A 27373-nucleotide genomic window follows, 5' to 3' on the forward strand; every position below is an offset into this window, starting at 1 on the left:
GATAATGACAACAGTTATACATCCATGTACTTATTTTTCTTGTCTTTTTCTTTAGACTTCGTTCTTATTTAATAAGATAAGGCAATGTATAATGTGCAGTAATCTTGTGTTGTTTACTACCAGCCATTCACGGGTAAAATCTTATTAAATTCTATGAGTGTCCTCGCTTTATACATTATCATTGACCATTATGATCATTGATCAGCATTTAAAGTTGATTTTCAGGCATACACATATGCCATATATATATATTTTGAACCTGCCAAAAGTTTTATCATTTCTTCATCCAATTTTGTGATATGACATCACTGTCCTTTTTATTTAATATTTTTTAAAGCGGTACTAAACCCAAAAGCAAACATTTATTATTTTGCAGCTTTCCAATTCATGTAAAACCTTCATCCCAAAAGAAAAAAGAAATGTTGCTGTAACTGCTTGTGTAACTGCAGTGTGAGCTGGAGCTTGGCTTCAATTTGTTGGTGTATTTAAATCTGCTAGTACATCTAACACTCCCCTCCCCCCAGACTGACAGCGCTGCTGTCCAAAGGTGCCCATGTGCTCCTTCATCCAGAGTGGGGGCAATCTAATATAGGAGGCGTGTTACTGGCCAGATCACCAGGTGAAAAAGTCTTAAAAAGAAAACAAATGCAACCACCACATCTAAGCTGCAATATATTAAATTTTTGGCTTTATATTTAATACCACTTTAAGTTCATAATTTTTTTTAACTAATATAAATATACAAACCTAATACATAACTAAGGGTTCCCAGAGTGCAATCGGTTAGCTAAAGAGAGAGCAAAGCAGTTATTATCTACTTTTAGGCATCTTTTCTACTTAAATTCTCAGATGGAGAAATCTAATGATGAAGAGTCACTGCCCCAATATACACTATATTACCAAAAGTATTGGGACACCTGCCTTTACACGCACATGAACATTAATGGCATCCCAGTCTTCTTAGTCCATAGGGTTCAATATTGAGTTGGCCCACCCTTTTCAGCTATAACAGTTCTAACTCTTCTGGGAGGGCTGTCCACAAGGCTTAGAAGTGTGTCTATGGGAATGTTTAACCATTCTGCCAGAAGCACATTTGTGAGGTCAGGCACTGATGTGGATGAGAAGGCCTGGCTCACAGTCTCCACTCTAATTCATCTCAAAGGTGTTCTATCGGGTTGAAGTCAGGACTCTGTGCAGGCCAGTCAAGTTCTTCCACCCCAAACTCACTCATCCATGTCTTTATGAACCTTGCTTTGTGCACTGGTGCGTAGTCCTGCTCCCACAAAGCTGGGAGCATGAAATTGTCCAAAATGTCTTGGTATGCTGATGCCTTAAGCGTTCTCTTCACTGGAACTAAGGGGCCCAACCCCTGAAAGACAACCCCACACTGTAATCCCCCCCCTCCACCAAATGATTTGGACCAATGCATAAAGCAAGGTCCTGACCTCAACCCAATAGAACTCCTTTGGGATGAAACAGACTGTGAGCCAGACCTTCTTGTCCAACATCAGTGCCTGACCTCACAAATGCGCTTCTGGAAGAACGGTCAACGGTGGGCCAACTCAATATTGAACCCTACGGACAAAGACTGGGATGCCATTAAAGTTCATGTTGCATGTAAAGGCAGGTGTCCCAATACTTTTGACAATATAGTGTGTATATACTGTATATATATATATATATATATATATATATATATATATATATATATATATATTTTTTTTTTTTTTTTTTTTTCTTGTATCTTTTTATTGAAACATTTCATTAAAAACAAGAGAGAAGAGGCTAAGAAGCCATCCTCTATCCAGACATTGTAATTATCTCATTTATACATTGATTCAAAACATCTGTAAACCATAATATACCATCAACGAGATATAAAGGAATTTTTCCCTTTACCTTTTAACTAATCCCCCCCCTTAGCCCCCTCCCACCAACCCTCCCACTTCCACTTTCATCTTACACAACATCCATTCTATGCTCCTCCCAATTCACCCATAACTTCCATTTTTTTTCAAATTTTTTATAGTTACTCCTTTTCTTATATATATATTTCTCTCTACTAATCACCTCCCTTACTTCTTTCATCCACTCTACTACCGTCGGGGGATCTTTTCTCTGCCAGTTCCGAGCGATATGTTTTTTGCCCTGAAACAGGCACCTGACTATTGCGGTCTGTGTGTCCCTTAGGATCTCTTGTTCCTCCATCAGGTCCCATAAGCATGTCTTGACTTCCATGCCCAGCGATGTCCCAAACACAGAGTTAATTTTTTCCACTATGCTCTTCCAATACCTATACAGCTTGGGGCATCGCCAGAACATGTGTACCAAGTCTCCTCTTCCTGCTCCACATCTTTGGCACTTCGCATCAGGCCTCTTACCAATCCTGAACAACTTCAGTGGTGTAAAGTATGTCCTGTAGGTCAAATATCGATGGGAAACTGTCTGTGAAGGAGAGAGGGAGACCCTGGGCCCGGAAGCCAAAACATACTCCCATTGGCTATCTGACAATGGCCCAGCATCTCCCTCCCATTTAATCCTATTTTTATCTTCCACCATACTCTCTTGACCTGATACGTTCAAACTTCTATATATATCAGAGACCTTTTGTAGAGTTATTTAACTCTTTAGACTTTTTTAACGCTTACTGTTAGATAGGTCAATTTGGTTGTCTGCAAGCTGGTGGTAAGTAGACTTTGGCTTTTTCCTGGGCATTCCCCAGACACTTGTTGGTACCTTTTTTAGCCTCCCAATGCTGCTTACTGCGATAGCCAGCTATAAATGAGAGTGGTGGCAAGCTTTTGTTATCACGTGAGTGTTTGTATTGGTCCAGTAGTGCACCAACACCTTTGCAGCCATTGTGCTATTGCTGGGTGCTTGGTGTGCTCCTGTACCTTTAAGGAGGGGTGGGCTCCCCTCCAGCCACCTGCTCTCATTTATCCATTAAATGCATGTGCCTCCACTGTGGGGACACTTATACTTTAGTGTTAGGACCACAGATACAAGGGTGCCGTGACGTGGCTCTGTGGCTCACGCATGTGTTTGCAAATGCGTGCGGACTAAACCCCTTTTTTAATGCTTACTGTTAGATAGGTCAATTTGGTTGTCTGCAAGCTGGTGGTAAGTAGACTTTGGCTTTTTCCTGGGCATTCCCAGACACTTGTTGGTACCTTTTGTAGAGTTAGCATTAACTAACTTCCTCAGAGAGGTCATATCACTCCACATTGGTTCCTTTCCACTAAATTGTGCTTCTAAGACATGCCTTATTTGCAGATACCTATAAAATGATCGATTGGAAATCGCATATTCTTCCACTAGCTCCTGGAATGATTTTAATCTCCCTGCCTTATATAGCTGTGGCAAGCAATGAATGCCCTGACGGTCCCACTCCTCAATAATCCCCATTATTTTAAGTTCACTAAGATTGTTATTATACCATATTGGTGAAAACTCCGAGAAGCCCACATAACCCATTATTTTTTTTTACACTTGCCCAGCTCTTAACCATCATCCGAGTGGTGGGACACTTAGTACCAAAGGAGTCCGCCTCCAACGCTTCTACTACTGTATCATGATTAGTGTCATTCAGTAGTACATTACTCCCTGCTACCTTATTCCCTGGCCTATTACTACCTCCCACATGCTGCATTTGAGATGCCAAGAAATAGCAGCAAGGGTCCGGTACTCCCATCCCACCCTTCTCTCCCGGCCGTCGCAGCGCCTGCAAGCTGATCCTTGCCACCCCGCTTTTCCAAATTAACTCTCTGAACACACTGTCCATTTTATTAAACCAATGCTTAGGAATCCACACTGGAGAGTTATGTAATATGTATAGAATTTGTGGCAACCAAACCATCTTGATCAAATTGCAACGCCCGGCGACCGAGAGAGGCAACCGACCCCAAACCCTACATTTCTGTTTTAGTTTTTTCATGAGTGGGACTAGGTTTCCAGTGATATATTGCTCTGGATCTCTTGAGATGGTAATACCCAGATATTTCATTTGACTTACTACTTTAATTTGGGGTATTTGATATGGGAGTGGCTCTGAGGGGGTCTAATGGCAAAATTACTGATTAATGATTTTTCCCAATTGATTGTTGCCCAGAAAAGTGGCCGAAATCCTCGATTATACCCATGGCTGTCCTCAATGAGTCCTGTATGTCCCCCAGAAATAATAAAACATCATCCGCATACATTGCAATTTTCTCCTCTCCCCTCCTTCTTCTAAAGCCCTGTACCCCCTGAGTGGTCCTCAGTGCAATAGCCAAAGGCTGCATTGCTAGGGCAAAAAGCAGGGGCGACAAAGGGCACCCCTGCCTTGTGCCCCTTCTTAATTGGAACCACTTTGAGCACTCACCATTGACTCTAACCTTGGCTCTTGGGTTATCATATAATAGGCTCAACCAGTGGACAAAGCTGGGGCCAAATTGAAATTCCGCTAATACCTTCCACATATAGTGCCATTCCAGGCAATCAAATGCTTTGGCTGCATCTAATGAGAGGAGGGCTCTCTTACCGCTGTTTTCTATGGGTATTTGCATATTTAAATATACTCGTCTTATGTTCGTACTGGTGGATCTGTCCGGGATGAACCCGGTTTGGTCAATATGTATTCATTTGGAAATTATTTTCTTTAGCCTTGTTGCCAAAGCCTTTGTCAGAATCTTCACGTCCGAACATAACAACGATATAGGCCTATATGTAGTCACATCTAACGGATTTTTCCCCTCCTTCAGCAAGATTATTATAATGGCTTCTGTCATAGATGTGGGTAGTTTTCTATCCTTCATAGTTCCATTAAACACTTCCAGAAGCATAGGAAGTAGAACCTCCCCGTATTTTTTAAATATTTCTATAGGTAGACCATCAGGGCCTGGAGCTTTCTGGTTCGCCATATCTGCCACTACCCTTTGCAACTCTTTAAGTGTTAATGGGGCATCTAGCATTTCCCGATCTTCTTTTAATATGGGAAGTTATTTTCAGTTTCCAAAAAAAACCCCACATTTCCCCCTCCACATTTGTTTGCGCCGTACTATATAGATTTTTAAAATACTTTCTAAATTCTTCTAGTATTTCCGGGGTGGCTTTTTTGATTATTCCTTCCCTTCAATTGCCGGTACAGTACTTGAAGAACCATTAGCCTTAATAATCAAGGCCAAAGTCCTCCCAACCCGCTCCCCTTCACCAAAAAAACTCCATCTCTGAAATAGTTTTTTCCTTTCCATCTTTTCCAGAATCGTTCTACCATACTCATTTTGCCTCTCCACCCATGCCTCATATCTAGTTGGAGTTGGCATCTCCACGTACTGTACTTCCGCCTGTCTTACCCTTTCCTTTGCCTTTGATTCTTCAGCTTGTGATTGTTTTTTGGCATGGGAGATTTTTTGTATTAAGACTTCCCGGAGAAAGGCCTTCAGGGAGTCCCATACTATCCCTAATGGAGCAGTTCCTAGATTTAAATTTATAAATTCCGCCAACCCTTCCATAATGGTACCTGTATCCTCAATAATCTCGAGCCAAAAGGGATTAACTTTCCAGTCACCTCTACTGAAGCTCCCCCCCCCCCCTTTATGCCAATTACCACTGGCGAGTGGTCCAAAATCCCTCTTGGCTCATAGACTATTTCCTCTGCTACATTCAATGCTTCCTCATTACCCAGCACAAGGTCGATTCTGGACAGGGTGGCATGCGTCCTGGAGTGACATGAATATTGTCTCACCTCAGGATGCCTCCTCCTCCAGATATCCACCAACCCCACCTCCTCGCAATATTTGAAAGAGGACTCCTGGGAGCTCCACTGCCGATGTTTTTTGGTGGGAACCTATCTATTCCATTATTCATAGCCATATTAAAATCACCGACCACTATAACCGGAATCCCTGGGAATCCCACCATAAATCTAGTTAACTCATCCAATATCTCCATCCCCAATGGAGGAGGGATGTAGACATTAGCTATTACATATTTACTGTTTTCGATTAAACAGTAGAGAAATATATACCGTCCATATATATCCACCTTACTCTGGCTGCAGGAGAAAACCAAATCTGAATTTATCAAAATACTCACACCTCTTGAATAAGAGGAGTAGGTGGAGTGGTACTGTGTCTGGAATTTCTTATGATCCATTATCTTAATTGTATCTTTTTCCAAGTTTGTCTCCTGCAGACAGAGTATTTTAACTTTCGCCTTATCTGCCACAGAGAAAATTGCCTGTCTTTTAGAGTTATCTTTTACCCCCCGAACATTCCAAGAGCATATTATAACCTGTTTTTTTAAATTCATTCTGTGGTCCCTGTACCCTTATACCTCTCAGAACATCTAAACCACCTATTTTTGTGAAACTTGTGAATTATCCTTCCCCCTACCACTCGCACCCTTATCTCAAAACATTCACTCCACCTGCATGAGTTTGAAGTGAGTTTACGATGTGTTTGTGGCGCATTTGCAGCATGTTAGGCCTTGTTCATAGCAGCCAAGAAAAAATCCTAGGCATCTGGGGTGCATTTTTAACTTTTGACAAACTGTGTTAAGCGCAATGCAAACTATACGAACCACGCACATTTTCGCCATAGACATGTTTGTTAAGTGTCAGTATTTTGAGCAAGTTTTAAAAAGGCCTTTTTCTGTTCTGGTTTGAGCCATTGTTCTCTGTAAAGAGCTCCACCTTCGGGGTTAAAGATGACAAGCTTGACGCTCCAATTACGTCCTTGGAGATACTACGGGCACTTAAATCAACGCAGACAGGGAAAACTCCGGGACCCGATGGCATCCCTGTGGAGTTTTATAAACAATATGCTACAGAACTAGTTGACAAACTACAGGTCCTCTTCTCTGAGTCATCGCGCCTTGGGAAACTCCCGGACACGATGAGCGAGGCTATCATTGTAGTGATCCTCAAGCCAGGGAAAGACCCCACGTTGTGCTCCTCGTACTGCCCTATATCCCTTCTGAACGTGGATGCAAAAGTACTAGCAAAAGTATTGGCCAATAGGCTTAACCTGGTAATTACCGCTCTCATCCATAGGGATCAAACAGGCTTCATGCCCGGCAGAGGAACTGACATTAATATCAGACGCCTCCATACTCACATAGACAGGCCGGACGAGGTGACTAATGGGATGGTGGCCTTACTCAACGCGGAGAAGGCTTTTGACTCCGTCGAGTGGGGCTACCTATGGGAAGTGCTCTCGCGATTTGGGTTTGGCCCGGGTTTCACGAACTGGCTCCGCATGCTTTACCATGGCCCCTCAGCTAGAATACGTACCAATGGATGCCTCTCGGGGAAGTTCCAATTGTCTCGTGGCACGCGACAGGGGTGTCCCCTTTCCCCGGGTCTGGTTGCTCTGGCGATGGAGCCCCTGGCTATATTGTTGAGGGCCGACCCTGGGGTAAGGGGACTTCAGGTAGGACCCATTGAGGAGAAGTTATCGCTGTATGCGGACGATGCTCTCCTTTATTTAGCGGATGCATCGTCCTCTTTGCGGACTGCACTCAATCTGATTAATCGATTCGGTGGGTATTCGGGGATTCGCATTAATTGGGACAAGTCGGTCCTATTTCCACTCCATCCCTCGACCCCTAGGGTACCACACCCGCAGCTTAAATGGGTAGATGATTTCAAATACCTGGGGATAAAAATTAGCGGTAACATTCAAGACTACATGGACAATAATCTGCGTCCACTTATGACACAGCTTACGGCTAGGTGCACTGCTTGGCGTTCCCTTCCATTGACTCCTGTTGGCAGAGTCAACTTGCTAAAAATGATTTACCTTACCAAATATCTATATTTCTTTCGCAATACGCCCATACCCATCCCTAGAACTTTTTTCCGGTATCTGCTGATACATTTTGTCTGGGCTGGGAGGCCACCCAGGGTGGCCAAGCAGATCTTATATCTTCCACTTTCGGGGGGGGGATTGGCGCTACCGAATTTTCAAATCTACTACTGGGCTGCAGTTCTGGTCACGATTCGGTGGTGGTTCTCCCAGCCCATGCAAAATCCGGCGGACACTCTGGAGGCAGCCATTCTGGGTTCCTTTGCTGCCTTGAGTAATCTCCCGTTTCGGAGTCTCAGGGCCAGTTTGTCCATGACAACCCCGATGCGAACCACTGTAAGGGTTTGGCAGGAGGCTAGGAAAATATATGGGAAACCCAATTACATTTCACCTCACATGCCCCTGTGGGGTAACCCTATGCTCCCTCATTTTTACACTTTACCGGACCCCTCTCTCTGGGCAAAAAAGGGAATTCTTACATTAAAGCATATAGTTAAGGATGGCAGGCTCATGACTTTCCAAGCCCTTAGACAATCCTTTGCTATTCTGGCCTCCTTCCAATTCAGATACTGGCAGCTGAAGCACGCCTTTGAGGCTCAGTTTCCTGCCCCCCCCCCCCCCCCCCATTCTGGAACCAGACTCTATTGAAAGGCTCTTGACTTCCAGCATGATGGGGAAGCCCCTCTCTACACTATACCTTTACCTGACAGTAGAGCACAATGCCAAACTAACTAAAACCTGGGAAAAGTGGGGGGTTGATATTCCCTCTTTGGAAGAGGAGGAATGGAAGGAGTTTTTAATATCCTACATTCCTTCCATGATAGCTGCAAAGGATAGCTTCATACAATTCAAGTTCCTACACAGGGCGTATTTTACCCCACAGAGGTTGGCACGCATCTACCTTCAGAGAGATCCTAACTGTCAGAGATGCAGACAGGAATAGGGTACTTTCTGGCATATGGTCTGGTTTTGTCCCAGTCTCCGACTCTTTTGGTCTGCAGTGGCATCCACACTGAGCAATGTCATAGGATCAAACTTACAGGTGGACCCCCAAATACTATTGCTCAGTCATCTGGAGGATGTTGAGGGTGATAGGTATAGCAAATTGTGTCTAACCTTCGCATTATACTATGCTAGGCGAGAAATTCTACTGCGATGGAAAATGGTAGAACCTCCTACCCTGGCCTCGTGGATAAGGTCGGTGAATAAGGTACTCCATCTGTATAGATTGACGTATGAAAGTAGGCAATGTCCGGGGAAGTTTGATAAAATCTGGTCGTCCTGGGTCGACGCCTCCGGAGACCCTGAACCCCCTACCCCATAAGCAGGACGTGAAACATAACGGAGGACATCCTACATCTCACGTCTATTCTTCTTATGCCCGTTTCCCTTCATCCCATTCCTTCTCCTCCCCCCCCCCTTCCTCCTTTCTTCCCCTCCCCTCCTCCCTCCTTCCCTCTTCCTCTCTTCCCTCTTCTTCTCCTCTCTCCCCCCCCCCCCCCCGCTGTCCTTACCAGGTTTGGTCGAATATTGGGCTATTCACTTTATACTATCTAAAAATGTATGATGATTTGAGCCTTGAGAGGTATGGTTAAGTGAAACTTCTGACGTTTGCACATTTGGAATATCTGATAAATAATGGCTATTGTTTAAAGGTAAATCTAACTGTCTTTATTCTCACCGCAATGACTGTACTAAATTCTTGTATTGTAATGCTGATTTGTTAAATAAAATTTTCTGTTAAAAAAAAAAAGATGAAAATACAGAATATTCATGCAGTATATTTTTCTGAGTTAAAAAAAAACGTTCCTAAGATTTGTATTTTCTTGACCATAATAATGTAAAATATTCTTTTTAAAGCCTGTTCTAGTTTTGCGGTTCCTTAATACGGATTGTCTGGTACAGTGGTTATTCTAAATCCTTGTACACACGATCGGACTTTCCAATGGGAAATGTTCAATGACAGGCTGTTGGCGGTAAATCCGACCGTGTGTACGCTCCATTGGACAATTGTCGGATTTTCCGCGGACAAATGTTGGATAACAGGTTTTACATTTTTCCGCAGACAAATGGCTGTTGTCGGATTTTCCGAGCATGTGTACACAAGTCAGTCGGACACAAGTCCAAAGTACAAACACGCATGCTCGGAAGCAAGGACGAGCCAGAAGCAGTCGGTCTTGTAAACTAGCGTTCATAATAGAGAGTTAACGTTCGTGACATGGCAAATTATGAAATCTCGAAATGCAGCGCACATTCTCTTCTTTAATGGGATAATAATAAAGCTGCTTTGCTGGTGATACCGATGGAGTTATTGCAAACAAATTTTCAAAGGCTTTTTTTTTCTAGTGATATCAAGAATATTATTATGCTTTTTTTTGGGGCAAGTTACCACAACACCATTATCCCGTAGTTTTTAAGATCAAAGATACAACTATGTTGGTGTTCCTTGTCAATTTTACATTGTATTTTTTTAAATGTAACTGCCTACTCCCAAACTGTTATTTGAAATAAAACACATAGCCAAGTTTTATTCTCCACAACTTTTTTTATTGTGCCTTAAAAAAAAGAAAACAAATAAAATTAGACATGCTATCTGCCAATAGAACTTAACCAAAAAGTGCATTCTATGCATCCAAAAATATATAAAATATACCAAATCAAATCATTATTCAACCAAAAAAATAACGTCAAAGCAATAACTCCAAGATCAATAATAAATAACATATTATCTCCTCCGATTCCGCAACATGTCTGGTTGACGAACGGCCGTTCAGAAACTAACTGAAAAGCAAAAAATGAAAAGCGCGCAATGAAAAGCGTGAAATGAAAAGTGCGAATCAACACTCACCAAACTTCTACTAACACAAAATTAGCAGAAGGAGCCCAAAGGGTAGCGCTAAAGAGCTGAAAAACCACGTAGTACGTCAGTACGTTCGTTTTTGTCGGCCGACAATTCCTTGCTGTTTGTATGCAAGACAAGTTTGGGCCAACGCCCTTCAGACAAAAGTCCACGGTTTTGTTGGCCAACAATCCGATCATGTGTACGAGGCTTAACAATTTAGTATGCACAAGAAAACCTAACTTGTCCAAGGCAACACGCAGAAAACTTTGAGTTTATTGAGTTCTGTGGTCATTCATCCTCCTCCTCTATAAGCCTCAGCTGATGGTTTTAACCAAGAAAAAATGATGCAGTGTATACTCTGGCAGGCTTTGAATGATTTTCACTGTGTAAGCTGAATTTTCCAAAAGCATGATGTAGTGGACAATGTGGACAAATGAACAAAATTTTCAAGAGGGCAAAAATGCGAGGAAAAGAGGTTAATTAGTTGTGTTTCATCAACTCTACATTTTAAAACAATGTAATGTCATTGTTTAAATTGGATCTGAATTCGTCTTTCCAGAATATACATAATATCTCAGGATAACATGAGTATTGCAGTATTCAGCAAAGCTTTATTTGGACTCGTAGTGCACCTGCTACTTGAAGAAGGAGGGAGATGTCAAAGCCCGGAAAATGTAGATAGTCCAAAGAACAAAAGTGTCAATGAGCACTGTAATACTCAACTTGTTGTCTTTAAACCAGATTATATTTTTATCCTCAGTGAATATCCTCCGTGTGTTAATATTGCGTATTTATCTTCACCTAATTTTTATATGCCTTTTAGATTTATGCTTGCTTGCTCTGCTCTTTTTCATGATCGTATTTCATATACAGTTTTGTAGATTTCTAGTGGCTCTCTGTATGTTATACTGTGCAATCAGCATCCTTGGTAATTGATTGCTGCACTAACATAAATTAAATAAAACAAGCAAAAGAAAAAAAAACATATTCAGCACATCTCTGCAATATACTCTATGTACATGTCCCTGTATTTTATCTCATTATAAATGCCGCAAGCACAGGAAATTACCCGTTGATCATGTCAGAAATTCAATGTGCTCCTAATTTTCTAAGTTAGCTTACAATATTGACTCTGCTGCACTGAAATACCAAGTCATGTTGTCAGCCCTATGTGATTTCTCCTTTGCTGAACTACAGAACACCTCCCTTTTATGATATAGATATTAGTAAAGGGAGAGGTGTGAGGGTAAGCCACATAAAAATAGTACTGTGTATTCAATATAGTAAATATAGTACAAATCATTTGGGGTCTAAGCAGAAACACAGACTTGCTTTGGGAAATGAGGAACACTATAGCACCAGTGGCGTATCATCCATGTGTGCAGGGAGTTCACTGCAAACGGGCCCCCCGAGGGGGGGGCACTGTGACCCACACTGCACACATGGATGATGGTTCCTTGATCGATCTCCCTGCATGGCTTTTCAGACAGCCACTTCTCCTCCTCTCCTTCCCGTGGCTGTCAGCTGAAATGCCACACAGGGAGATCGCAACTGTCCCTCTGCCACACCGATCATCCCCCAATGTCCGCCGTGTCCTTCTCCTCCAGCCCCGTGTTCTCCTGACCCCTGTCCTCCTCCTCCGACAGCTATGTCCTTCTCCTCCATCCCTGTGTTCTCTGGTCCCCCCCCCTTCCTCCACCCCCCCCTCGTCCCCCCCGCAGCCGACTCCCTCCTCTACTCTCCCGGAAGCTGTGGAGCTTTGGATGATGTCAGGATGGAGAGCGGAGGAAGGAGTCGGTAAATATGTCATTTACCGGCTCCTTCCTTTTCTGAATTGGACATAGAGAGCGATCGCTACCGAATGCTCTCTTTGTCCTGCAATAACTGAGCTTCAGTTTATGAATGAACAGGAGCCTCTGTCTCCTATCCATTCATCTTTAATGCTAAGAAAGGGACTGGGGAATCTGTGCCCTCAGCCTATTTCTCTGTCTCAAAGGGGAGATGTCTGTTCAGACCCCTGACATGTCACCAAAGCCCCCCAATTGATATATATATCCAATACATTTTACAAAAAAAATTGTAAAACAATAATAAAAAATAATAATAATGGGTAAAAAATATAAAACAGAAGAATATTTATGAATATAAAATAAAAAAACGACTAACAATGCCATACACTCCACACTCCTCTCCTGCACATAATACCGACCTCCATACACTCCATACTCATCTTCTGCACATACTACCCACCTCCATACACTCCTCGCTCCTCTTCTGCACATACTACCCATCACCATACACTCCATACTCCTCTTGTGCAAATATCACTCATCACCATGCACTACTCACTCCTCTCCTACACATACTACCCACCTCCATACACTCTGCACTCCTCTCCTGCACATACTACCCACCTCCATACACTCCACACCCCTCTCCTGCACATACTACCCACCGCCTTACACTCTGCACTGTTCATTCCCTATTTAACATTACCACATTCTGCATTATGTAAGTAATCTCAGACTCTATTAAACCACATCCCATTAAGCCACGCTCAATATTTTTTTTGCACAATTTAAGCCACGCCCACATTTTGCCACTGCGCTTGCCGCATTTTATTTTATCTATACATGGGGCCCACTTTTTATCTTGCACACGGGCCCACTCATTTCATGATATGCCCCTGTATAGAACTTTGTGCACATCCAACAACTACTAACAGTAAGCACAGTATGCACATGCGATAAGCATTAATGTCTTTCCTCATGTAAACAACAACTTAGCAAGCGCAGTGGCAAAATGTAGGCGTGGTTCAAATTGTGTCCCCTGCCAGCGCTCCTGGCTTCTCCCCTCCACCGAATATCACCTATTAAAAGCCACTTTCTAGGGGGCACTCTTGTTGGCTCACTCGCAAGCCTCGCTGTCTGCTTCTATTGACATAGACAGAGGAACTCAGCCCACCCCCTCTATCTCGTCACTGGCTTCGATTGACAGTGGTGGGAGCCAATACCTCCCACTGCCTCAGCAAATCCAGTGAGACCAGGAAGTGAGGGGAGAAAAGTGTTTCAGACGGACACACCGCTGGCTCAAATGAGGGCTCAGGTAAGTAAAAGGGGGGTGAAGTGGGGATACTGATGCCTAAATATTTTTTACCTTAGTGTAGAACTATAGGTGAAACTTTAAAAAAAATTTGGGGTACAAAAAGGGAAGGTTGTAACCGCTGTAAGGTTTATTTGAGCCATCTTTGTCCCATTAAGGAGATTTATCTTCACTTCCTGTCCCATAGCCAAACAGGAAGTGAGAGGAAATCCCTTCAAATCAAAGTAATCTCTTGGGGACCCCCAGATCACTGGAACTAGTGTCCCCATTGGAAGCTTTCCCCTCTTTTACTTTTCTGGGCATAACTCAACATTTGGGATTTTCTTTTACATTCACTTTCAATAATAAAGGTAAACAGAAGAGGGTGAATCTCCCTAATGGGGACACAGACAGCAATAAAAACTGACAGGTGATCTAATCAATCTCCCCTCTATCCAAAACTAAAATGGAAAAGTTTTGCCTTTAGTTATACTTTAAGGCAAGAAATGAGTTAAGTTAAAAAATGTTTAGGCTTTATAACTATTTAACCAAGAATTCCCAGAGTGCTATGGGTATGCTAAAGAGACAGCAGTTGTTAAAATGTTAGGTTTTTAAAATATTACCAGGTATTGATGAGATTATCAATTGACTGACAAATTCAACTACTGCTTGCCACCCGGCCAATTCTGACATTTCTCTCCCACATGTAAAAAATCATACATTTTTTGCTAGAAAATTACTTAGATAGAACACCCAAATGTTATATATACTGTATATATATATATATATATATATATATATATATATATATATATATATATATATATACAGTGCCTTGAAAAAGTATTCATATCCCTTTAAATTTTACACATTTTGTAGTGTTACAACCAAAAACATTAATGTATTTTATTGGGATTTTATGTGACAGACCAACACAAAGTGGCACGTAATTGTGAAGTGGAAGGAAAATTTACAAATAAATATCTGAAAAGTGTGGCATGCATTTGTATTCAGCCCCCTTTATTCTGATACCCCTAACTATAATCTAGTGGAACCAATTGCCTTCAGAAGTCACCTAATTAGTAAATAGAGCCCACCTGTGTGTAATTTAATCTCAGTATAAATACAGCTGTTCTGTGAAGCCCTCAGAGGTTTGTTAGAGCACCTTGGTGAACAAACCGCATCATGAAGGCCAAGGAACACACCAGACAGGTTAGGGACAAAGTTGTGGAGAAGTTTAAAGCAGGGTTAGGTTATAAAAAATATCCCAAGCTTGGAACATCTCATGGAGCACTGTTCAATCCATCATCCGAAAATGGAAAGAGTATGGCACAACTGCAAAGCTACCAAGACATGGCCGTCCACCCAATTTGACAGAACGGGCAAGGAGAGCATTATTTAGGGAAGCAGCCAAGAGGCCCAGGGTAACTCTGGAGAAGCTGCAGAGATCCACAGCTAAAGTGGGAATATCTGTGTACAGGACAACTTTGAGTTGTGCACTACACAAATCTGGCCTTTTGGAAGAGTGGCAAGAAGAAAGCCATTATTGAAAGAAACATCCCATTTGCAGTTTGCGAGAAGCCATGTGGGGGACACAGCAAACATGTGAAAGAAGGTGCTCTGGTCAGATGAGACCAAAATTTTACTTTTTGGCTTAAAAGCAAAATGCTATATGTGGCAGAAAACTAACACTGCACATCACCCTGAACACACTATCCCCACCATGAAACATGGTGGTGGCAGTATCATGTTGTGGGGATGCTTTTCTTCAACAGGGACAGAGTTGATGGGAAGATGGATGAAGCAAAATACAGGGCAATCTTAGAAGAAAACCTGAGTCTGCAAAAGACTTGAGACTGGGGCGAAGGTTCACCTTCTTGCAGGACAATGACCCTAAACATACAGCCAGAGCTATAATGGAACGGTTTAGATTAAAGCATATTCATGTGTTAAAGTTCAGACCTAAATCCAATTGAAAATCTGTGGCACGACTTGAAAAATTGCTGTAGACAGACGCTCTCCATCTAATCTTGAGCTATTTTGCAAAGAAGAATGGGCAAAAATGTCACTCTCTAGATGTTCAAAGCTGGTAGAGACATCCCCAAAAAGACTTGATGCTGTAATTGCGGCGAAAGGGGGTTCTATAAAGTATCGATTTATGGGGCTGAATACAAATGCACGCCACACTTTTCAGATATTTATTTGTAAAAAAATTTGAAAACCATTTATCAATACTTTCCACTTCATAAGTATATGCTACTTTGTGTTTGTCTATCACATAAAATTCCAATAAAATACATTTACGTTTTTGGTTGTAACATGACAAAATGTGGAAAATTTCAAGGGGTTTGAATACCTTTTCAAGGCACTAATATATATATATATATATATATATATATATATATATATATATATATATATATATATATATATATATATATATACAGGGGATAAAATAAGTCTTGAACACGTCACCATTTTTCTAGGTAAGTATATTTCTAAAGGGGCTATTGACATGAAATGTTCACCACATGTCAATAACAATACATGCATACAAAGAAACCAAAACAAATACATTTAGAAATTAAAATATGGGTAATGAAATGGAGTGACACAGGGAAAAGGTATTGAGCATGCTAACTGAAATGTATTTAATTCTTCGTACAAAAACCTTTGTTGGTAATGACAGCTTCAAGACACCTCCTGTATTTCAATTTCAAGGGATATGAATACTTTTTCAAGGCATTCTTTATATTTTTCCATCCACTATATAAAGATTCAATAGCAAATTACTTTTACTGCTGGTGCTGAAGTTAAGACAATCAGCTAAACACAGTGTTAAAATTAACATTTGTGAACTATTTTGCTTACCAAAAACATTTGCAATTGTGTTTAGTCTGTGTTGTGATCCATATACCTCTCCCATTCTAAATCTGAACTATAACTAGTCTTCAGGGTCTGCCCACTGTCAGAGGAGGAAGAGCGCACAGAGGACCCATGACATCACTGGATCAGACCTAGGATACCTGGAATTAAGACATCATGGCTAAATTCTACCAGAGAACTGTACAGTAAATGGGAAGGTTGGGAGGAGTCAGAAGACTAGTTATAGTTCAGATTTAGCCCCAATACAGGATGCCCGTATAGGTTTGGGAGACCTTAAATATTCCCTATGCTGGGTGAGACCACCTGTGTGATCATTCGAGTCGGTAAGGAGCCTCATTACTCACTCGGGTGGTTTAACTCTTGGGAGCCTGGATTCTTTTCATCACGATTTTTGGGATTAGTTCCTTGATTAATTTATGGACTTTTTTCATGCTTTTTGCACTGTGTGTGATGGGACTTTTTTTTATGTGTTTCTACTGTGATTTTTATTACCTGAATAGCTTTTTTGTATTCAATATGCATATTCTATGAATTTCACACTTGGAATGTTCTGGTGAACTATTACATTACTATTTGTAGCACGGTTTCATGACATACTGTGGTCTATATTTTTAGATGTTTATTGTGTGCAAACTTTTTTTGTGTTTTTTTCACTTACTTTTCACATCATTGCTCATTTTTAGCGCTGCATCGTTTTTTATTATTCCCTTACCATTATGCCCTGAGGACAGACTGGGTGGAAAAAATTAGCTGAGTCTACAATTAACTTCCACTCCCATCTCGTTCCCAGCAAAAGGACTGGCCCCACAGGATGGTTGCCCTCGAAGACAACCTACGGACCACCTATGGTTCAGCTATGGCCCAGAAAGCTTTCGTATTCCTCCATGGTTTTTAAGTGTAACCAACATGCCCAAGTGTTAATGAATGCAGAAATTCTGTCTGTCACATAGACCATCTCTGCCATTTGCTCTAATCTGTTCTACAAAATACATTATTACAAAGTAAAATAGTAAAGTACAAAAAGGCATAGTATATAAGTTGGCATAAATATACACTAGATGGCCATGGATAATCGGTCAGAAGTGCATCCAGATAAAACTATTTTAGTATATTCTTTTCAACTTCATTTAATTGCCTTCCTGGATTTCAGCTTTAAGAGACAACACAGTGACCTAAAAAGCATTTGTTCATCACAAACATTCCTCACTATGATATAGACTGCTTCTGTTTTTTGCTAAGTATTTCCATTTTGCTTTTAGTTTGTGAAGTACTCTAAATTTGACAGAGCCAATAAATATGATTTACAATGAGCATTAATAAGACCATTAATACAGGTAGGGATGAATTTAATCTTGAGACGATCGTCCTGTTTTCAGTGGATCATCTGGCACGATCGAATCATTTGTGCATTACTATCACCATATCTCAGTTACAGCTCCTGTGTTTATCGGTCTCCAGGGACAGGTGCAGTTTTCAAAACTGGTTTGTTTTGGAGGCACAGAGAGGTCAACATTTCATTACAAGTGATGAGACACACGTGGCAGAACGGTTTTATACCGCCTTAATGGTCTCTCTTTGCTTCCTAGTTTTAAAAACGGCTCCCTCACGAGAGAGAAAATCAGGGACAAGTGTTCATCCGGCTCCTGGGAAGAGTTTGGTAAAGCGCTGAGATTGACCTCCAGTGGAAACAATGGCTGTCTAGGTAGGTAGTGATATAAATACGGGTGTATCTTGCTTTGGTCCAGCCAGGGTTATATAAAATTGAAACAATGTAAAACTAGAATAGCATTAAAGCTCTGTATGTCATATTATTCAATGAGCATCTCTGTTAATTGATTACTCTACAAAGATAAATTAAAGCTGAAGTTTAGGTATGGCAATTTTTACATATTTACATTGGTCCAGCTTGGACTATGGTAATTATGTGTGTGCCATACCTGTGGGGTCGTCATTGAAGATAGACTTTGCTACTACAGTAATCTCCATCAGCTTCCAAGTCCCATACCAAGAAGCTTCCCTGTTGCTTAGTGAACACAGGAGGTTGCTCGCTTTGCACAGGCACCACATAACATTTTGCATTTTCTCAGTGAATGCAAAATGTTCTCCAATTGGTTGAGGTGGAAATGCAGGGCAGTGAGTGATGGCACAATCCACCTCATCCAATCATTGGCTCGCAGCCTCATCTTGCACATGCTCAGTATGACATTGCACTCATCTGGCTAAACCCCTAAATCTTGCGAGGATTTTTGGTAAAAGGGGGGAGGGGGTGATGAGTGTAAGGTAAAGTATGACGCATGCTGTCATCGGTGAGCCAGCAGATAATAAGCCAGCCATCAATTACTTTTTTTTTAAATAAAATGGCGGCATGATTTTTCTATCCTGCATGAGGAACAAAACACAGAGACTTGGGAAACCGTGCGATGAGGAGGCAGGCAAGTACATATGTTGTTCATTTCACTACATAGACTTGTTGTTCATTTTCACTACATAGACATAGACTGTATTTACGTACTTAGTTTGATTATGGGAGGAGGAGAGAAGTCCACGTTAAGGTGTCTGCTGCTACTTCTTCATTGTACTGAGTTCTGTAGTGATGGAGGAGTCAGTGGATGGAATCACAGCGCACAACAAGGGGCATAGGAATCTGAAGTTTCTGGAAATGTTGGATACTGATAGTTCTGACAGAGACTTCAACAGAGCAATGGAAGAAGACACATGCCACCGGAGATCTAAGTATAATAAGGCTGTTTTACTAAATGAGACTAAAAACTTCATGCATTAAATTGTGTGAACATTACGTTCAGTCATTTAGTCACTTGAAAAGCAAATTCCTGTTTACTTATTTCATTTGCACATGGTTTAGTATTCAAAGGGAACAGAAATTTGCTGTCCACGTGATTAGTAGTTATTTATCTTTTGAAGACTTTCAGCTACTTTTGTTGATCAGCCTGATTATCTCTTTTTTTTTTCACGATCGTGCTTTTGCGTAATTGTATGGGGTGATGAAAGAATTGCTTTAATATAGATAGATAGATATGAATGTCTAACCATTCTTTCAATAAATAAAGGTTAGACATTCATACTCAAGAGTATGTAAACCCAACACTTAATATTCCTGATATGTGCCTACTGTACCACGTACTTGTATGAGAAAGTATCCTGTTCTCTTTGTATTGCTTCCTTTGTGTGAAATCTCTGGTGTTCCTGTCAGTCCCTCTGCTTTCCCATTAAAAACTGACCACTCTAAGCAGGAGAGCACAGTGTTGTCTGTTCTCTAACAGTGCTGGGAACTCTCTCCTCCATGTCAGCCTCGTCTTGATATCCCCCCCAGCCTTTCATTGGGAAGATGAGTGTGCTGCTGTTTCACCTCCCCTAGCTTGTATGCAGCTGAGAACAGAGGTTATGTAATCACTTATTAAAAAAAAAAAAAAAAAACTGGAAAAAAAAGTAATTTAAAATGTTTTTTATATCTCTACACAAATGTTTATCCCTTTATGTCTATTTTAAATGGAATAGTTTGCCGTATAAGGTGAAGGTTTAGAATCACTTTAATGGTTTTAATTATATTGCCATTTTCTTCTTAGGCTTTTATTTTGACGTTATGGAAATCACTCCACATGCAGTTGGTGTTCACAGGTTCAATGGTGCAAACCAGAAGGTAAATTGTACTGTAAAAAAAAAAGAACATTAAAGTGGATTTGTGACCAAATAAAAATGTCTAATAGATTTACATACTGTAGCTGGCACCTCCTGGTTCCTGCATGCGTCTTTTGACTTTTTATTACTAAGCATCCTTGGAACTTAGAATAGTGATGGGCGTTTTTACAGTAAAAACACTCCCTATAATGTAAAAACTCCTAAAAATGCCAAAAGCGGCTAAACGCTTGTTACAGCGTTTAGCAGCATTTTTTTTTTTTTGACGTTTTGCTTTTTTTACAATTGAACAACCTCTGCTCCTGGACACACAGGCTGTTGTTTTTTTTCTACTGTCCCTAAACGCTTATGCCGCCAAATGCCTCTGACAGTTTATGGGTGCATGGACACACAGGCTAACATGGAGGCGCATTTAGAGGCAGTAAAAAAAAAAAAAAAACATTAGATGCCCCTAACAGCAGCTGTAAAAGGGTGTGCATAATCCCTTACAGAAAGGAAAGAAATGGGTTGTGTCAATCATTTCTGTATCTTAACAGTTACAGCAGTATATACAGTATGGGTACATATATTCAAGAAATATAATACAGTTGTGGAATAACCTCGATGATACATAGCAGCATTGGTTGTTAACGGAATGTCAAAACTTATTTCAATATGTGTACACATTTAAGAAAGTCATGAGGTAGAAGAAATCACAAAGAGATACCAGAATAACACATAAGTAAAGATCAGCTTGGTCTAGGGCAGGGGTCTCCAAACTTTCTAAACAAAGGGCCAGTTTACTGTCCTTCAGACATTGGGGGGACTGGACTGTGGCCATTGGTAGTAGAAATTGTCCTGGAGTCATTGAGAGTAAACAGTTCATCCTGGACAATAGGGCCCCATCATTGGGGGCAGTGGGAGGAATAGTGCCCCATAATTGGTGGCAGTGGATGCAATAGTGCCCCATTGTTGGTGGCAGTGCGATGAATAGTGCCCCGTAATTGGTGGCAGTGGGAGGAATAGTGCACCATTGTTGGTGGCAGTGGGAGGAATAGTGCACCATTGTTGGTGGCAGTGGGAGGAATAGTGCACCATTGTTGGTGGCAGTGGGAGGGATAGTGCCGGATTGTTGGTGGCAGTGGGAGGGACAGTGCCTCATCGTTGGCTGCAGTGGGAGGAATAGTGCTCTATCATTGGTAGCAGTGGGAGGGATAGTGCCCCATTGTTGGTGGCATTGGGAGGAATAGTGCCCCATTATTGGTGGCAGTGGGAGGAATAGTGCCCCATTGTTGGTAGCAGTGGGAGGAATAGTGCTCCATTGTTGGCGGCAGTGGGAAGAATAGTGCCCCATCAATGGTGGCAGTGGGAGGGATAGTGCCGTATTGTTGATGGCAGTGGGAGGAATAGTGCCCCATCATTGGCTGCAGTGGGAGGAGTAGTTGCCTAACATTGGTAGCAGTGGGAGGGTTAGTGCCACATTGTTAGTGGCAGTGGGAGGAATTATGCTCTATCATTGGTGGCAATGAGAGGAATAGTGTCTTGCATCAGTAGAAGGAAAACTGCCCCAAGGGACGGGCAGAGGCAAGCAAAGGGACACATCTAGCCCCTGGATCGCAGTTTGCAGCCCCCTCGTCTAGGGGGTTCAAGTTGCTGATAAGTTGGTAGTCCACAGTACAATAACCAATGTGTGGTGCGTAGTCATGTTTCATAAGACATTATACTTTCTCAGGGAGGCATCTCCAGAAAAAAATAGATAGTAATACCCTGAAGAGCCATCAACAGTCAGGAAGTAGCTATCCTGTAGTTAATAGTTTAGTTTGTCGATTTCCAGTGAGTAATATATCCAGACAGACCAGATATCATGAAATTTGTTCCTGTTTATTTTTAGAGGTGAAAACCCACCTTGCAGCCTCCATGACCTTTTCTACCTCTCGCTGCAAATCTTGCAGTGTAGGGCTTTGGGTCTGTTTCCAAAATTTGGGTACAAGACTCCAAGCACCATTTAAAAGGTGCGGAGTGACACTATTTTTATATGACTTGAGGGAGTAAGGGGTGGTATGAAATAGATTATTATTATTATTCAGGATTTATATAGCGCCAACAGTTTACGCAGTGCTTTACAATATAAAAGGGAGACAGTACAGTTATAATACAAGTAAATACAAGAGGATTAAGAGGGCCCTGTCAGAAGAGCTTACAATCTAATAGGGTGGGGCAGGTGGTACAAAAGGTTGTAACTGTGGGGAATGAGCTGGTGGAAGTGGTAGAAGATTAGTTGGAGACATGATAGGCTTTCCTGAAGAGATGAGTTTTCAGGGATCACCTGAAGGTAGCAAGAGTAGGGGATAGCCGGATAGATGGAGGTAGCGAATTCCAGAGGATGGAAGAGGCTCTGGAGAAATCCTGGAAACGAGCATGGGAGGAGGAGATGAGAGAGCTTGAAAGCAGGAGGTCTTGAGAGGAGCGGAGAGGTCGATTTGGGTGATATTTGGAGACAAGATTAGTGATGTAGCTCGGGGCAGAGTTGTGAATGGCTTTGTATGTTGTGGTTAGTATTTTGAATTTAATTCGCTGGATGATTGGGAGTCAGTGTAGGGATTGAAGTAGAGGGTTGGCAGACACTGAGCGGTTGGTAAGGTGGATAAGTCTGGCAGCAGCATTCATGATAGACTGAAGAGGGGATAGCCTATGGAGAGGTAAGCCAATGAGAAGGGAGTTGCAATAGTAAAGGCGAGAGATAACAAGGGAGTGAATGAGGAGCTTGGTGGTTTCATTTGTTAAAAAGGGGTGAATTTTAGAGATGTTATGGCGGTGAATTCTACAAACTTTTGACAACGATTGGATTTGAGGCTGAAATGACAATAGATAGTGAAGAGTGGAGAATTGGATGGGCTTAAGGGTAGTTTTCTGAATCCAAGGAGAAATTTCCTTACAACAATTTGAGGCAATGCCACCATAGGTACAGGTATGTACCTGGGGTTGTCCCCACCAACATCTGGCATCTGCTACAGGGAAGATCTTGGCTAGCCATGAAGGTGTTTTATACCAGCAGGAGAAAATTTTGAAATTTGAAGCAAGATTCTTGGGTCTTAGAGTTGATTGAGGATACATGAGATAATTTTTTTTATTTTTTTGCAATTGGGTTGGTGTAAATTCCAATGTCAGTTCTGATTCCCATTTACTTAAGGGATCATCTGGGAATGGTTGTTAAGAAGAAATTTACAGCATATATTTTCAACTGTTCTGAAAGTGTGTCCTGCTCTAGGAAAATTCTTGTAACCATTTTCAATTCAGTAGTCAAATATTAGGGAATGTTGAATGGTTGGAAACATTGCTTGTTTCTATATTTTTTTTAGGTATCAGAATTCCCAAATGATGTGGAAATTCGAGCTCTTATCGAGGGACAGTTCATGGCTAAGAGAATCTATGCAGAACGACTTGGATATAAAATAAGTAAGTCAATTGCTCCTACTTGCTATTTAGCCAACTGCCTTTTTTAAAGACATGTCTGCAGCTGTTTTGTGGTGGTAACAAATACCTAAAGTCAGCCAGACATTAACTGAGACAACTGTAAAGGTCCTATTCAAAAAAGATGCAAATTATCAAGTGCAGTAACCCATAGCAGCCAAATAAAATTCACATCGCTGCTTTTAGGATTTAGCTCCTATTGCTAAATTAGGTAATTTTGTTTATTACTGTGTTTAATTAGTTTTCTGATAGGGAAAATCATCCATTGTGTGGCCACAAAATAATAAAATAATGTAGCCTCATATTTCACTGAGATCTAGGGACATCAATGGTACATAAGTCACCTAATGTACCATACCTCACTTCCATTCAAATCTTGGCGTTAATTAATCCTCCAATTTGTGTTGCTTTAAGGCAGCCCATTTAATTTTATATGGGCTCTAAATGAGTCTAAACACACACAAAAAAAAACAAAAACACACATTTATGCATTTTGGTTTGCTATGAGGCATGTGCGTTCACTAATAGTAAGGCATGTTTAATCTTCTGTTGTTGCTTCTCTTATGTTCCTCTAGCATGCATGTTTCTTTCCATTAGTCAATTGTCCTCTGCAACTTTCTGTTATCGTGTTCTTCAACCATTGCATTGTAATGTTATAAAAATTATTTTGTTATTGATCATTGCTGTAAAAAAAATTTAAATAATGGAACACTAGCCTGAAAAAAAACAAGCTATTGTCCTGCTCCCAGCTTGTGACTAGACAGCAAAGGAGAAGTAGCAAACTGATGAGCTCACGTCTGTCACTCTGCTTTCTCCTTCTATCTGCATATTTCTTGTTATTACATAAGCACCGTAGGACAACTGATTTTGTCGTTTCGTTTGGCTGCTTCTTCCACTGCCTGTCTGAACTCTGTTGTACAGGGACTTTAAGAGTCTTTTCATGTTAAGTTTAAAAGTGTTTGATCAATCAATCAGCTGCCTTTACATCTTAGTAGATGGAGAAGGAGACTATATATATATATATATATATATATATATATATATATATATATATATATATATATATATATATATATATGATTTTTTAATTGTTGGTAGAGTATTGTTGAAAGGAATGATCTACGATATAATATACAATACATTGTTGCATGCATGGAAGCCACCTGGTGCATAATATAGATTGGACATATTTGCTGGATGGGTGGAGTATCCAAATGCTTGCGAGGACAGAAGAGGACTGAGTATGTTGAATGGGACTCTGACGGTTTCTGATCATTGTATTATTTTTGCAAGTGCTCTGTTGAATTTTCCATCAGTTCTGGGATCCAGTAAATGCTGTCTGGAATTTTGTTTGGATTGGAGGAATTTGCATGCTACACCTGTCTGCGCACTCCTGGTTCCACAATACTAATGCCCCGTACACACGGTCGGACTTTGTTCGGACATTCCGACAACAAAATCCTAGGATTTTTTTCTGACGGATGTCGGCTCAAACTTGTCTTGCATACACACAGTCACACAAAGTTGTCGGAAAATCCGATCGTTCTGAACGCGGTGACGTAAAACACGTACGTCGGGACTATAAATGGGGCAGTGGCCAATAGCTTTCATCTCTTTATTTATTCTGAGCATGCGTGGCACTTTGTCCGTCGGATTTGTGTACACGCGATCGGAATTTCCGACAACGGATTTTGTTGTCGGAAAATTTTATCTCCTGCTGTCCAACTTTGTGTGTCGGAAAATCCGATGGAAAATGTCCGATGGAGCCCACACACGGTCGGAATTTCCGACAACACGCTCCGATCGGACATTTTCCATTGGAAAATCCGACCGTGTGTACGGGGCTTTATAGTTATTAGCCATCAATAATTTATTGATGGCTATACCAGCATAGGTCACTACAAGGGGTCTAATTCTCACCATTAGTCTTTCAGTATTTTGCATCATGAAAAATACATCAGCTATTCCAATCTGGGAATCTGGGGACCACAGCTCAGAATTTTGAAAAAAAAATGGGTAGTGGCGCTGCTAAAAAGTATGAGATTTAATACATTAGTCCATCAATAAGTCCTTGAAGTGGATACTCAGTATATGTAGAGGGGGAAAAATGAAGAGGGGAGACCTGTATAGATTACTTTAGCAGTCCAAAACAACCTTGGTAGCCTTTGAGGGGGGAGTTGAAAGCAGACTCCAGATATGCAAATGAGAAGAGAAACACAGGCGCCTCTAGGTTAGAACTGTAAAAAATTTAATGAGATACAGGTGCATTATCCACTTACATGGAGGTTAAGGAAGTAAGACACAAGTCCATCCACACTGGCATGGCGTTCACTGCAGAGCGGCATTCTGAACAGCTGATTTTTCTGCCTGTGGGGAGAAATCCTAGCCAGCAGGATCTCTGGGACCAGGAAGATGAAACTGAGGCTTGGATCAGGCCGATGGTGAGGGCTGGAACGCGGCGCCGGGCGTGATGATGTCACTGGTGGGTTGCAACTGCATTTTGGAGCATGTGCACTGGTAGATGGAACTCGGCGCGCTCCTTTGTCAAGCTTGACAAAGGAGCGCGCCCTGAGTTCCATCTACCAGTGCGCATGCTCCGAAACACTGTAATGCTGATTGACTCTGTACACTGAAAGGACACTTTTTTTTACTTTCACTGAAAGAATAAAAAAATGTTGGTGTGTTCTGTTTATTTATGTTTAATCTTTGTTACATTTGTAGAGGGTCAGCCTGGGGCAGGGTTAAGAAGGGGTTAATTGAAGAGGGCAGGTACTTCCCCTTCAGACCCGCTTATTGCCAGCTGGGCTGAAAGTGTCAGAGAGGAGCTGTTTGAGTAGGAGAGAAAGACAGAGCAGCACGCTGTGTGAAAAGATCCATTGCTGGATTGTGTACTTGCTGGGTAAGCTTAACCACATAAAAGACTGTAGCTCTGATTAGAGCCATGAACTATTACCTGTAAGCCTGTATGCTGCGGAACTGTGAGCTTTACCTGTGTGCACAACTGTGTGACAAGACAAGACATTTCTACATTACATATAACAGAGCAAATCTTCATATTTTGGGTTCATGACCACTCTAATGCCCCGTACACACGGTCGGACTTTGTTCAGACATTCCGACAACAAAATCCTAGGATTTTTTCTGACGGATGTTGGCTCAAACTTGTCTTGCATACACACGGTCACACAAAGTTGTCGGAAAATCCGATCGTTCTAAACGCGGTGACGTAAAACACGTACGTCGGGCCTATAAACGGGGCAGTGGCCAATAGCTTTCATCTCTTTATTTATTATGAGCATGCGTGGCACTTTGTCCAACCGATTTGTGTACACACGATCGGAATTTCCGACAACGGATTTTGTTGTCGGAAAATTTTATAGCCTGCTCTCAAACTTTGTGTGTCGGAAAATCTGATGGAAAATGTCCGATGGAGCCCACACACGGTCGGAATTTCCGACAACACGCTCCGATCGGACATTTTCCATCGGAAAATCCGACCGTGTGTACGGGGCATTAGTGTTGTGATCTGTTGTAGAAGATTTCCTTCCTTCCTATATACATACAGTATCTCACAAAAGTGAGTACACCCCTCACATTTTTGTAAATATTTTATTATATCTTTTCATGTGACAACACTAAAGAAATGACACATTGCTACAATGTAAAGTAGTGAGTG

General features: G+C 41.4%; 1 protein-coding gene across 5 annotated transcripts in view; it reads left to right on the forward strand.

The window, feature by feature from the left end:
* XYLB (xylulokinase) overlaps window positions 1-27373 on the forward strand; it is a 277360-nt gene that overhangs the window by 99209 nt on the left and 150778 nt on the right. For all 5 annotated transcript variants that reach the window (XM_073629999.1, XM_073630001.1, XM_073630000.1 and 2 more), the window contains 3 exons: window positions 18180-18295; window positions 20178-20251; window positions 23586-23682. In XM_073629999.1, the coding sequence (XP_073486100.1) occupies window positions 18180-18295; window positions 20178-20251; window positions 23586-23682 (287 nt within the window). The remainder of the gene's footprint in view (window positions 1-18179; window positions 18296-20177; window positions 20252-23585; window positions 23683-27373) is intronic.

Source organism: Aquarana catesbeiana, linkage group LG05 (assembly GCF_042186555.1).
Source record: "Aquarana catesbeiana isolate 2022-GZ linkage group LG05, ASM4218655v1, whole genome shotgun sequence".
Taxonomy (NCBI): domain Eukaryota; kingdom Metazoa; phylum Chordata; class Amphibia; order Anura; family Ranidae; genus Aquarana; species Aquarana catesbeiana.